At 49.2% G+C, this 14,364-nt stretch overlaps 1 protein-coding gene across 3 annotated transcripts in view; it reads right to left on the reverse strand.

Moving 5' to 3' along the window:
- LOC121058460 (transcription factor HES-5-like) overlaps nt 1-14,364 on the reverse strand; it is a 25,740-nt gene continuing 11,376 nt past the window's right edge. For 2 of the 3 annotated variants that reach the window (XM_040534021.1, XM_040534020.1), the window contains exons 3-9: nt 6,502-11,948; nt 6,169-6,349; nt 4,318-6,046; nt 3,034-3,131; nt 2,376-2,487; nt 1,453-1,529; nt 1-27 (exon numbers count right to left, since the gene is read on the reverse strand). In XM_040534021.1, coding sequence (XP_040389955.1) covers nt 5,805-6,046; nt 6,169-6,349; nt 6,502-6,564 — 486 coding nt within the window. In that variant the 5' untranslated portion in view covers nt 6,565-11,948 and the 3' untranslated portion in view covers nt 1-27; nt 1,453-1,529; nt 2,376-2,487; nt 3,034-3,131; nt 4,318-5,804. The remainder of the gene's footprint in view (nt 28-1,452; nt 1,530-2,375; nt 2,488-3,033; nt 3,132-4,317; nt 6,047-6,168; nt 6,350-6,501; nt 11,949-14,364) is intronic. The other variant, XM_040534022.1, reaches the window with a different exon arrangement.

A 14,364-nucleotide genomic window follows, 5' to 3' on the forward strand; every position in this document is an offset into this window, starting at 1 on the left:
TCATTATCTGGTGACCTCCTGTCTGCACTGTAAGAAACACAAGAGTAATGGTGATGGCTGGGGAGCAGTTTATATACCCCAGCATGTTCCCAACCTGCTGGAAAGGTCCCTGACTCACAAGACAATTCAGAGTTATGCACAAGAACAAAACCATGCAGTTACAAAAGAAGAGTCTGCCAAAGTTGTGACCAGTAATACCGTGCCATAAACAGTTTTAACTGGACTATAAGAGCTATAAGTATGCTACAGATATTACAGTGGTATTAAGTTAGGTACTATATCATTACTAGAAATGGTCCTGGGGCTGGTCAGATTTGCATATAATCCTTGCCTGAAAGCACAAGCTACTGTCCTTTGTTACTACACTCACAGGGCAGTTCTGGCATAGAGAACTGTTTTATATTCATTCACCTAAGTCTTAGCAGAGGGACTGTGAAACTGTCTGATACCCGACTGCTAGGCAGTTGTTGCCTACTGCTGGGAAACTCAGGCAAGCGACAACAGTATATATATGCCAAGCAAAGGAAACAGCACACAATCGTGCAGAGGTCAGGTGGAGGAGGTTCACACGGCTGACAATTTAATTACTCTGCAAAATCATTAAGCTCTGGAGATGTGCCATTAGAAGTTCTGGCACATGCAACTGCTAAAGGGATAATTAAAATGTGCCTGGGAGGTTTTATTCCAAGTTATTATTACAGCACATGGAAGTTACTTTATTTTTTTCTTCTAAGTTTATTATGCCTCCCACCTGCAGAAGAATCTTTCCATCTGTTGCTTTCTGCCTTTGCCAGCACAGCCCAAGTGCATAAGCTACAACCACCCATTACAGCCCCACACGTGCCCTCTTATTTCACCCCTATTGCAGTCATAAATCCTCTCTGCAGTTACAGCCCCTACATCACGATAGCTGCCAGTGACCTCGATGACACGAGAAGAGATACAAGCTCACAGGCAGTTGCTGCTCTGCAGCAGGTTGCCTTTCTGAAGCCTGGTCAGACTTCGGTGCTTAGTGGATCACAGAGCAACTTGGCTGCAAGGGGGCATCTCCCTGTCCTAGGTGCACCCTGTCACCAGGGGGGTCCCCGCGGGAGCGTTTGATGGTAGCCCAGCTGCCCCAGGGCACCACACAAATTGGCAGGGGGCTCTGGCACTTGGCAGACTGAGGGTTCAAGTTTTTCCAAAACTGAAAAGCGCACAAAAAGCTAGGACCCCAGCCACACAGCAGCCTGAAGGGGGAAAATAAAAAAGCATTCGTGAAATTAAATATTGCTCCTACACACAGAGGTATTTAGACAGATAGAAGAAACTCCTGCACCTCGTGGTGCAGGAACCTTTTGTTCATTTATTTTCTGCCCCGGAGACATTCTTACAGATAGAAGATTTGGCTCTTATTTCATTTCCCCAGGGCCCCAGTAGTTACTGCAAAGCAAAAGCGTTTCCCTTACTCACCTCTGTGCAGCATACTCCACTGAGACTGCAGCGACGGCGTCTTCTCTGAGAACAGTGTGTTGAAGGAGAAGTCCCACCTGCAGAGGAATAACACCCCAAATCACCTCAAACTGTGGTGCCCACACCTGTATTTTACAAGAGTATTTGAGAAGTCCATGGTCACCACAGTAAATCAAAAGGGTTTATAATTTTGTGAGGCAAAGTGGACATAACTAAAACAACAAATTTACTATTTTGAGTTACATCTTAAGAAACAGAAAAAGAAGCTAGAAGGAAGAAGCTTTTTGTAGTATGAGCCAGACCTCAGCCAAGGTTCTTCAAATCAAAACCGGATAGTGAAAGGGCACCCTTCCAAGAGGAAAAAAAAAAGTTCCTTTGTAGGGTACACCCTATTCTCCCATGGACATTTGCAAAGATTTAGTGCTCATACTAAGAAACTGATCCTTCTGCCTCTCAAATTAAGCATCTTGGTTAACCTAAGAAAACTTGCCTTCTCCATAGGAAAAGCAGCAGTGACTTTTGTTGAATTTTTTTTGACTGTTCCATTCCCACCTCTCAGGTCTCAGGAAGCAAATGCATGTGTGAGTAAGCATCTAAGAACTGCAGATAGCCTTCCTTGTTTAGAAAGCTGCTGCTCAAGTCCAACAAGCTGCTATTTTTCCCCTCTAAGTTTGGAGAGCATTGCTGCAGCAGTTTCAACAACTTCTCCTAATCTGAAGCCTGGGATACCACAGTGTTTTGGACAGATAAGTCTGAACACACGACTGAGGTAGTGTCTGGCTGGCAGTCTTGAGACAAGGTCGGGAAAAAAAAAAAGTTATCATTCACACAACGGTTTTACAGAGCATAAGCAGCAGAGTGCGAGCCAGCAAGAGCAAGGAGCCAGCACAGAGACCTGACCAAGTAACTCGTGGTGCTCCTACCTGAGGTTTCGCGCTTTCCTCAGCAGCTGTAGAGCTGTGATGACTTTTCAGGTATTTTCAAAGGAACGTAGTCACCCAGGGAGCCCTGTGCATGACCATCTTTTTCCTCTACCTGCACAAATAGATAACACATGTTGCATTAGTTAAGAATGAAGCTGTCCCAAAACCAAGGTCTATAATATTTTTTAAAGGAACGCCCAACAACCCAGAGCTTTCGCTACTGAAACAGGGCTTACGCACGCCAGGAAGTAACAAGATGCATGCTCAACCTGCAGAGCTTTCAGATGGATTTTACCCCACGCATTGTGCCCTACCAAAACCAACAAAGCCTGCCAGCCACTCACACACCGTACTACTTCTGTCATTTACAGTTGCTTCCAGGCTATGCTGCGTGTAAGATCTGTTTGTGTCTGTCCTCAGAGACTTGGGTGAACAGCCCCCAGCCCAGCCCCTCCACCACCCCTTACCCCCAGCCCTACACAGCATCTCAACCATGAGAGTGGACAAATGCACATAATGGGACAGAAATCAGAAGCTCCTGCAAAAAATACTTCATCCTAGTGGAAAATTCTGTTCACAGAGGTGCTTTTCTGCAGAGCTGATTTTTTTTTTTTTATATTCCTAGGTATTTAAGCATCACAGAGGCTCTGCTACATACCCAGGAAAAGCAGATTCCCTTCTGATGTTTTCCAGGAGAGGAAAGGAACCCTTTCCTGCTCCCATGCTGCCACCTGGCGACAAAGCAGGCTCCAACTCCTAAAACAGACCAAAAGACGCATTAAACATCAGCAAGATTTTTCAAACTCCAGTACATGAAACCCACACCCGCTCTAGATGTCACCCACACCGCTTCTGCGGCACGTTTTGCACTTCAGCTGATTCCTAACATGAACTCTCTGTATGTGCCTAGGAAATAAGGTGCTGGGGACAACAGGGAAGAGGAAGCACAGGAAATTCCTGTCTTATATTAGTCATCCCCAGCTGCTGGTCGCCAAACAATGACCGGGCTGGAGGACACAGTTCTTTGCAAAAACAAAGCAACAGTTGCTGCCTGAACGCTGCGACAAATCCCTCCTCCAGGTGACAGCGCTGACCGAGTGCTACTCAGCTCCTCTTCGGGCAGTTCTCTGACTTCTTGCCATTTGGGGCTTTGGTTTCAAAGTTTGTTCACGAGAGCTTTTAACTAAGTGATGGACGTGACCCTTCATACGTGTGCACCGCAGAAGAAGCAGGAATAAACAACTAGCAGGTTTTACAGCCAGCCACGTGGCTTTGGTGGAAAACATCAAACATCCAACCCCATGAAGCATAAGCCAGCTTCCAAAGAAATAATTCAGAGAAAAAAAAAAAAAAGGAAAAAAAAATTGTCCACCCAATGAGTGTTTCTATGTATTTTTTTTGTGTGTGTTGTATTCAGTAAGTCATACACATTTTGCGTGGGAATCTCATAAGCAAAACCCTTCAATGTAATTGGAAGCACTGCTGGAAAAAATACACTCTCTAAATGTGCTTTACGCCTTACCCTAGTCTTCTGTCCACATACAAGCAATCACAGCATCATATAGAGAGAAGCTGGAAGGTGGAAGAGGTTTTCCAGCACTGGGTGACACTGATGACTAAAATGAAACAAAGTCATGTGAAACACACCCAGGGGAAGGTGGTTTTAGAGGAGCTGTGCCCTCTGGTGGCTAAAAATTAAAATACTTACAAACTTTTCAAGGGCTTTACCTTGATAAAACTGTTGGCTGACACGATGAGGGATTCCTAGCTGAAACATCCCATGTTCGCACGCAAGCTGCAGAACTACCACATCTGTTTTTAATGCTTTGCACCTAAATATGAGCTTGCACAAAGGCAGCTCATTGCCGTGGTCGGGCTGTTGTCACAATTATTAGGAAAGAAGAAATCCCAGTGACCCCGTGCCTCCTCCAGAGCTGCTTACCGATGTGGGGAGGGATCTGCTCCCCTCGCTGGGTCCTCTCACCCGAATCCAGGTCCTGCCTTTTACAGCTCCCAGACCACCACCAAGCGTTACCAGCGCAGTGTCACTGCTAGGCAAGGAAGCAAGCTCATGACAAAACAAAAATGACAAAGCACAACAAAGTTCTCTCTGAGCTCCCAGAGAAGAAATGACAGGAAGGCATTAGAAGGTGCCCAGCACTGCAGTGATTGAGGCTGCTTCCTCTCAATGCCAGGTGAAAGAAATGAGGTGAAAGGAGGACTCAGATCCCAGCTGCTGCCTGTAGGGCCACCCGACGGGCAGGTGGGAGGCTTTACCACCCAGGTGAGGAGGTTGTGCGTGGCTGGGAGGCACAGTGCCTAGGGAGGAGCTCTGTATGATTCAGCCAGGACAACGTGTGAGCAGCACCTGCTTACCTCAGGGGGTTCAAGGTGTAAAGGTGATGGAGTCATGAGAATATAGACAGTAGACAAGAACGTAAGCTCCTTTCACTTTACAGGAAGCCCCACTTCTTTGGAAGGCTGACATTGTGGTGTTTTCAGGGGGCCAAGTGGCCGCATATCCCACAGAGACAGGACCCAGCCAGAAGTTGCACACAAATGCATTTTATTGCTCTCTACAAACCCAGAGACGCATACACAGTATGCGCGCACGCCATAGGGCTGTCCCAATAGTGGGAGAAACACCATCCACCATGAATTACACCACTTAATACAGACAGCAATCATTATTATAATGAAAATGATAGAAAAAGCATAGCTTACACCCAAAATGTATAACATTGACCAATCAAGCTTCTTATCTACCACTTTTCTTTAACATAAAGCAGTAACACACTCTTTTCCTAAATCGAAAAAAGCAGCAGAACAGTAGAAATATTCCACATAGTTTCCTACCTCCTGTTCATCCATCACACTTTATATACTAGGACATTCAGAGGGTCAATAGAGCGAAATCCAAGGCAGAACAAAGCCACCTGTGATGCAGGACAAGTTATAAGCAAACAGGGGGAAATGACATTTAACCAAGTGTGGGTGAACAGAAGGGTGGTACATTTATCCTCCAGCATGACTGAGCAAACAGGCACTGCTAGTCAAGCCAGAGCAAAGCCGATGGCTTGTACATGTCACATTAGAGAAATCTCTCCTACAGCAATTCTCGTCCATCACAACTGTGACATCTACAAAACGCCCTCCTTCAGTCTGAGGACATCGCCCCCTGACCGGGCAACGCGCTGGGTGCTGTGCCACCAGCACCCACAGCTTCAATGCCACTCAGCAGAATGCCTCAACTTTTGCCAGAGGCTCCCATGAAAGTCAGATGTCTGCCATTCTTTTCAAACATAAATAAAATACACGGGGAAATCATATTCCCTACTGGAGAGAGGATCAGAGCTGGACTACCAGATGCAGTCAGATCCCTCCTCTGGACTCTAAAGGCAAAGGTCCGTGGAGCGAGGACTCCCCTGACTACCAGGGCCTCCAGAGAGTACCGGCGTCTTTTGCAGATGCTTGCTTCAGGGCGCTGGGCTTGCTGGGGGAAAAGGCGACCTCTGGAGCTGCTGCCTGGCTCTTCTGGAAGTGACTTAAGAGCTTGCTCTGTGTCTCAGTTTGGACTTTATGAAGAGAGAGGAAATGGAAAGCTTCTTGCAAACACCTAGAGTAGCCCTCTCTGAAGTCAAACTGAGAGCTTTTATGGAAGGATGCTACAGCTAGAAGAGAAAAGAGGGAGGGGAAAGAAAGAGAAGTTTAGAGCAGTTGTTCATGGCTAGAGATTCATAAAACTGTAACAGCTTTATAGTAAGCTAGAGACTGAAGTAAACTTGATACTCACTCTTCAGCTGCAGCTGGCTCTGCTGTTTGAGGTAGCTGACGGTCATCTCCAGGATGTCGGCTTTCTCCAGCTTGGAGTTGGGCTGGTGCCTCTGGAACTCCTTCTCCAGGAGCAGCTTCAGCTGCTTGATGCTGCTGTTAATCCGGTCCCGGCGCATTTTCTCCACCACCGGCTTCCTGAGCTGTAAAAAGCAAAGGAAAAGAGACCCACGGTTAGATCTCTGCCACCTCACACTGTTCCCAAACAACCTGGGCCAGTTTCTCAGCTGCTGTAACTTGCTACGAGAACAGCTGAGAGCGTGGCTCCGAGCTGCCTTGCTGCGGCTGGACTTACTTTGTTTTTCTCCTTTGGCGTCAGCAGGTTGTCGGGCTCCAGGAACACAGCGCTGGGAGCCATCTGTCCCGAGGGGAGGGAAGGTCTCAGAGTGGGAGTCCCGGAGAAACGTGGTGCTGGAAGCTGCCTCTGCCCTGTATTTATACCCCGCAGCCTCCCTGAGAGCCTGTGGGTCTGCGGCTCGGCGGAGTTTCCCACACTGCAGGGCCAATCAGAGAGATGGGCAGCACAAAGGGAGAAGCTGCTATTCTTGCATGCTCGGCTGGCAGTGAATAGCCCGGGGATAATGACCTTCTCCCAGATGAGCAGGTGGGGAGTGCGTGGGGCGTGAAAGAGCGGGATCCGAATTACCTCTCAGAAGCTGGGAAAGAGCCGGGGCAGAGGCTGCTGAGCACCGCTGCACATCAGTGGCGTTCCCGGCACGCCGGGGCGCGGAGGCCGGTGGCAGGACCCCGACAGCTCCGTGCAGGTCCCTCCAGGGACGCTCCGAGGCACACGCGTACACGTGCGCGGATGCACACGCACACACGAGCGGTTTCTGTAAGCCCCTCTGCCTTGTTCTCACTGCAAGGCACTCGGTTGTGCTGCTCTAGGTGAGTGTGGCACCCGCTTTGCACAAATGAAACAGAAAACTGCTTTTCTGGCTTGCCTCACTGCACAGCAATACATCTAACTGTAAATACACACCGTTATCCAAAAAGTTCCTATTTTGAACTTTGGTCTCTTTCCTCAAGATCTCAGGCACCTCTTTGGAATGCTCTCAAGCCCTGCAGCAAGCACGTGATGTTGCTGTTTCCAAACACCTGCACGATCAATCCGAGAGGAGGAAGATCTGAGCCTGGGGCTCAGGTCAGCCTCACGTGCTGCCTTCTCACTTCTTCCCCCAAACCTGTTTTGCTCTAAGTACTTTATTTCATCTATGCGCAGAACAAATTGTTAGAAATCAAGTTCCTGACTCCTCGTTGTTTTGCATGGGGTCGGTTTCTGTACTGAGATGCAGCCTCTGCTCCAGCAGTGCCTGCAGCTGGGGGTGTTAACGGTGCTGCTCTCTGCGTCCCATAACCCCCGGAGATTCACGCTGCAAAACTCGAACCAGATCTGCCTGCACCTAACCTGCCCCCTGCCCATGCAAGTGCTGCTTGCTTTTACAAGCTGCAGCCACGCGAACAGCTGGAGAAGGGAACAGCAGCAGCGTGTTCCATGCATCCTCTACACCCATGACCTGCACGGAGAAAGCTGCCAGCAGTGTGTGTGTCAGAGTCGCGCTGGTCCCAGATTCACTCCCTGTGTGCTCTGAGACCCCATCGGTGCAGCTCACCTTCCTGTGAGCTTCGGTACCCCCTCTGCAAGAACCAAGACAGGAGTGGTAATTGTCAGATAAAGTCCGTAAAGTAATGCTGGGGTTTGGTTGGGGGTCTCTTAGTGAAATGGAAAAGGTTCTAAGTAAATCCTGTTTGTGCTTACATTAATTTATGTGTGGTCATCTATATACTGATAGATTTTAACGTGAATGCACATACACATGCCTACATTTCTCTCTCACCCTGCAACTTATTTATTTCTAGGTCCAGGTAAGGCTTCAGTGCCCTCCTCCAGGCTCTGCCGCTCCGTCCCCATTGTGCTGCTGCTGAATAGGCTCCCTTCGTGCCGTACAGAGCAGCAGCTGTTGGGCTCCGAGGCTTTTATGTCAAGTTGTGGGAAAGTTTTTGTGACACCATTTCACATGTTCTCCTCAAAGCTGGTGGATTATCTCTGAGCCCATGTAATGCCACCCCTGAAACCAATCTTTCCCTCTGTGCATCCCTCTTGGGGAGATTCCCTGAAACAGAAACTCCTGAGCAGTAACTCATTGCTCGAGCTCATTAATCAAGCGCACGAAGAAGAAATGTAGCAACGCCAAAATCGGCAGGGTCCACTGGCAACTTTGCTAGGGACAATTTCTGTTTCCCAGACTAACTCGCTAGGAAGCAGCTTGAAGTCATAATTTCCCCTTGCAGCACAGGTTTTAGTCTAACAAAGGTGTTACAAGTGTCAGATGCCTTCCCTGTATCAGCTTTCCTAGCAGCTCAGCTCCCCGCATTTGGCCAGTCCGAAGGCAAGCAGCAACAAGGCAAAGTTGTGCCAGCGCCTCGCCAGATCAGCAGCGGTCGTGCCCTTGGCACGAGAGGGGCCAGTGCTCCAAGTTTCTTCCCCATTAGGACCCAGACTGACCCGAAGCCTGCCGCTGAGCAGGCTGAATGCTTATTTAATCTCCTGCAGCCTTGAGAAATTCACTTTACCACAAAGGCTGGAGGCCCTGTATCTTTAGAGATACAAGATCTCCCCCCAGGTGGTTCCATGGAGGTTCCTACATCCTTGCTCTGTGTCACACGTTGATTTTAAAGTATCTCAAATAAAAGCATATATTTAAAATAGCTTTTACTTTTCTCTGTAGTTTCACAGTCTGTGAGGGGTGGAATCAGCCAATTACTGACCATCTTGGAAGAGTAACTCAAATGAGATGCCTGGTTACCCAAAATGGATGCTCTGCTTCTGCTTTGGTTGGAAATCCCGAAGAAAAACAGTAATAGAAATCACCCCTGGTATAAAGTTAATTGAGCCTGTGGACGTTGCATTAAGGATAATGACTTCTGAATTACCCACATCTACTATGGTCCCGTAGAGAATATTGGACAGAAAAGTTACTAGGATCCCGAGATGCTGGGTCTGGGTGTTTGAAACAGGGCCTTAGCAAGAGCCTTCCCCCCGAAACTCGGCCAGATGTTAGCTCTGTAGGACGACGTGAGGATGCTGCTGCTTTCCCAGGTCTGGAGGGCCGCTCCTTACCCCCGTTGCCTCTCTCCTGCTCCGTGCTGCCCAGATGGCCTTTTGGGAGCAAGGTTTCCCACTGAACACAATGCAGAGGCAAGCAGCGTTGCTAATGCGGTTTGTAGCCAGGCACACTTCCTTTGTGGCGGGCATGAATGCAGTTAAGAAATGGTGTGGGAAACTCCAAGGTACGCCAACTTCCCCAGCCGTATGTCAGGGGCATTGGGAACGCCAAGGTGCCGGGGAGCAACGCCCCAGAGAACGGGGAGGACAAAATGTAGAGGGCTCAGCTAAGTGCTCCGTCCTACAGACCACACCGAGGTGGAAAATAAAACGGGTCCCGTCCTAACAGCCCTGTGTGGGTGGAAGTCCTCGCTGGAGCCAGCAGGCACTCCGGCCTCCGGGGAGCAGGCTGCTACTTTTGGCATGCAGGCTCTGTACCTCCAGGGCTGCTTTCGGGTCTCTGGGTACACAAATCACCTCTACAGGGGAATTTATCCAAATTTTCCCCTGCCAAATACCAGTACCAGAATCTTGTTACTATTACCAGCACCAGTTACTGTTTCCCATTTCGTTCCTCTAAACACTGTGGAACAGTGCAGAAGCGCTAACGAAGAGAAGAGCTTCTCCATAGTGTTACTGGTATAAAATCCGAGCTAATTCTCTTAAAAGCCAAGCCCGGCTCCTGCAGTTCCTGGCCAACACCTGAGCACGCATCGGGGCTGAGGGGCAGTTCCCTGGCCCACCTGTAACAAGCCCGCCCAGCAGGCAGGCATCAACCCCTCAGGAACAGGAGGCTGGGTGAGCGTACAGGGGCCATACACAGCTATCACCACATCCTCACGGTCCATAAAAGAGTCACTTTTTGTCCTTAGCACTGCGCATAGAGATGGGAGAATCCCACCACCAAGTGCGGTGACGCTGCCTGCCCTGGGGGTGTTCCAGAGCTCGGCATTTCCACCCTTGTTCAGGGAAAGCCCCCGGGCTGGCACGTGGAGCTAGGGGTCCGTGCCCTGCCATATCCCTACCCGTGACGTGCTCTGATGTTTGCCGTCGTGTTTGGGCAGGCCAGGTTTTGGTAAAAAACCAGCAAGACAGAGGACTGAGCAGTGCAGGAAAGGGGGCAGCGTGCCTGTGACACGGCAGCAGAGGCTTGGTGTCCGCCAGGGACCCCGTGGATGGTCCCAGCAAAACAAAACCGCGTTATTCTTCAGGACAAAGCTGAACTGTGGCAATGCCTCACCTGCAGCAGGATCCCCAGGCTGGCAGGGGGGAATCCACCCTGTAATGACACCCTACGGTTACGTTACAACAAGCAGCAGTTCAGAGTAACACACTGGGGCAGTTCAGGACCGGACAAGCTTCTCGGTCTGTTTCCAACAGTTCGCAAGAGCTCGGGAGAAGCTCAGCTGATAGCAAGGATCTGTGTTTCCAGGGACATATTAAGCAAACCTGGGGAATTAAAGAAGCACAACAGAGTATGTGGCTCAGGGGCCTTGGTGTGGGCTGACACCCGCTCTGCTGCCTTCAGTGGGGCAATTTTCTTTGGCCTCACTGGTGGAAGAGCAAGATTCTGCTCCTGCAGCTCATTCCTCTGCCGTTTCCTCCTGGCCTTGCCTCACGCTGCTGTTGGCAGTCCCCTCTTCGAGCCTGGCACGATTTCTGTTTCCCTGCACAGCTTCCTTCACTTCTTTCCTTTTCCTCAGGCATCACGCAGGTTTTTATAATCTGATTTTTCGTTCTGTCACTCTTGTTCCCTCCGCGTCACAGGCAGATGTGGCCTGAGCACAGGAGTGTCTTACAGCCCCTCAGACTGTGTGAGTTTGGAGTCCCTTCCAGTTTCCCACACTGCTCCCCTATTCACCGCATTCAGGCGGAGGATAAAGGAAGTGTGCCATGCTACAAGCTGAATTAGAAATGGTGTTTGACTTCCCTTTGTACTTCACAGAAACCTTGCTCTGGGTAGACCATCTGCATAGCACTCACTGCGGAGAAAACCATTGATCAAGGCCTGTCAGCCCAGCTGGGGGAACTTGGGAAAGTAATTCCTTGTGCCACTTCACTTCTTTAGGGCTTAACATCTGGCTGGAGGGGGAGGCGACAGTTGATGGTTTAACAGTCGTGCTTCCTTTCAAGTTTGGGATGCTGTTTTGATCCCCTATAAGCCTTTCTGAAATCCTGTTTTTAATAACATGGAAAGCATCCAGAAGACCAGGAATAATGCACTGGCTTTGCATTTTCAAAGTGCTTTACAAATACCAGCTAATGAATTCTCAGCAACCTCCTCTGCAAGATGAGGATGTATTATTAGCGATGTTTTACAAAGGAAGAAAATGAGGCAGAAAGGAGGAACCCAATATTTCAAACAGCCTCGTGGTTGCAGTGCTTCTATACCCAAGTGGTCCATTCGGGACTTTTGCAAAGATGCTCAGTGCTCACTTTTGTTTTAATTAGCTTCGTCAGCTCTGAAAAGCAGCCAGCTCCCCAGCCTGGGGGAGAACTTGGATTACCTGCCCAGACCACACTTGGAGTCGTGCCTCTCCTAGATGAGCAGATGCAAAAATTCTCCTTTGCACTCAGGTTCAGCAGTGGGTTTCGAGAACGGTGTTCAGCACAATTTTTTCAAGTCCATGAACTGGCTGAAAAGGAAGATGCACTCAAATGCTTGATCAGGAAATACTTGATAACCTCATCAAAAGAAATGAACTTGATCTCTTGGAAAAGTAAACCAAGACTTAGTTTGTTTATTCTTGCTCCTGGGGACCCACCAAGCCTCAGCGTTGAGCTGCAGCTGTCCCTAGTCCTTGTGCAGGTCTGGCTGTCAGCACCACCCAGCGCCAGTCAGCTGCCTCCCAGCAGTCACAGTTCTGGGACTGGGGCTCCTGGGAGGAGAGGATGTGGTGTTCCCTGAATTACACCAACTCTGTCAGAAGCTGAAATGAGTTTATAAGGGAATTTCAGGCCCTAGACACTGAGGCTGGTTAAAACCAGGGCTTAGAAATGAGAAAGGATCCATGCTGCTTAAGCTAACAGTTTCCCCCCAAAACCTAGTGCTGCAAACGCTTCTAGGCACGCTTTATGCTGCCAGCTACCCAGGTGATCTTCTGGGGGTCATGGTCCTACTCACCGCCTCTCTACACTGTTTTGTTTAGAGCTGGGCTCTGTTTGTTGCACCACGTTCCCTTGACACTGACATCTGACAACGTGCCTTGCCTGGGGCGTGATGGTGAGGGCATCCAACCCTACCTTACCACGCGCCACGAGTTCCTGCGTGTGTCCCTCTGCTAGTCCTCTGCCCGGCTCTGCACTGGGTCACCTCACTTCTGAACCTCCCCCCTTGCCAGGCAGATCCATCCTCATTCTGCTGCCAGCTCGGCCCACCTTGCCTGCCACACCAAGTGGGCCTTGGGACCAGACCCAGAAACCACCCTCCCAATCCTAAAGCTGCTCCTCTGAAATATGCTCTCTGCAGGAGAACTTCTCCTCCCCAGAACGTTTGGCAAGGCCGTCTGCTAAGTCTTGTAAGTTTATCACGAGCTATATGACACTTACGGCCTTCAGTAGGAATTCATGTCAAAAAGGTTTGTTAAACCCCTACGATTTTCAGCTCATTTCTTGATTTGCTGAAGCCCAAATTTTGACATCTGAGAGGTTGGCATTAATACCAGATCGGTGTAAAAACTGAATACCACCATCATAAAAAAATAAATAAAACCCAAGGAAGGAAGTGCATCCCCTGGCAGTGCCAGGCTGCTCCCCTCCCCTGGCCAGAGCCCAGCCGGTGACTGATGGGCTCTGGGAATTTCAGAGGGCTTTGGGAGCGTGTGCCCCCACTGGAGTCACCAGTTTTTGGGGGGGGTTAGGCTCTCCAAACTGGCAGCACGTGCGAGACAACTGCTGGGTCTCGGCGCTGCCCCTGAGCAGGGACCAGCTGCGGTACCGAGACCCTAACGCAGCACCACCCGGCGTGGCTGGGTCCCCGGCAGGGGCAGGAGGAGAGGATATTTTCTGTGACTGTTTTATACGGGTTTTGGAAGGAGGAGGGTGGTAAACACATAACATGGTGGCTCCCGCAAAGCCTGCTCCCAGGGCAATGTGTTCCTTTGAGACATAATTGATTCCTGCCATCAGGCACCAGCCTGCTCTCCCCCAGGGTCAGCGCTTTCCCACATCCAACCCCATTATCCCCCAGACCATGCCTTTTGTACAACACACTCCAGCTATTCATGTGCAAAGCAGCTGTAATCCCCAGACCTTTCAGAGTCAATATACCAGGAAATAATAAATCCCTCTTGTGCGCTCTTGAATATGCTGAGAGGTGACTTGTGGGAATTTCAGCTGGGCAGAAAAATAATAAATTCTCCTTAATTTTTAATTATTTGTAATACTCACTGTAGTAAGACTACGTCATTGGGGCATGACTATTTCAGGGTCACCCACACAAGCAGTTATGGAAATTGCTTTCGCCTCTAACAACCCTGAAAATGCAGACCGAGTTGTCTCATATGTTTCTTCATGATCAAAGTCCACTTTCCTCCCCTTATGCACCTGGGAATGGCGGCACATTAAGCATTCTGAATCCAAAGAAAACCGAATTGTAAAGGTTAAACATGTAAAGAATGTGCTTTACAGTAATTAAAGGCATTTTTGGCCAAGGTTCTGATGTCTAAAGAAGGCAGGATGATGCCATGCTAATGACGTTTAATGGAATATTTTATACAGTCGGTCTAACAACAACGTAACCTTTTCCCCTGGAAGAGGCAGATTTCACTACACTTCCACCCTGTTGGTTCAGACGGCAGAATTATGCTCGGCTGGTGCTAGTGGAAGAAGCCAATCCTGAATAGCAAGCTCTGCAAGGTAATTTCTTGCAGGCAGGGCGAGGTGCACCCGGAGGGCTGGGAGAAGAGATCTTCCTCTGTGACACAACAGCAAGCAGTGGCTCATAAATAAAAAAAGTGTCAAAGAATTATTAGGGTTCCCCTCCAATAGACGGCACCCTGTCTTCTCAAGCCTTATCCAAGAAAACACCGTGAAGCGAATCACAGGAGGATC

Source organism: Cygnus olor, chromosome 21 (genome assembly GCF_009769625.2).
Source record: "Cygnus olor isolate bCygOlo1 chromosome 21, bCygOlo1.pri.v2, whole genome shotgun sequence".
In the NCBI taxonomy this organism is placed as follows: Eukaryota; Metazoa; Chordata; class Aves; order Anseriformes; family Anatidae; genus Cygnus; species Cygnus olor.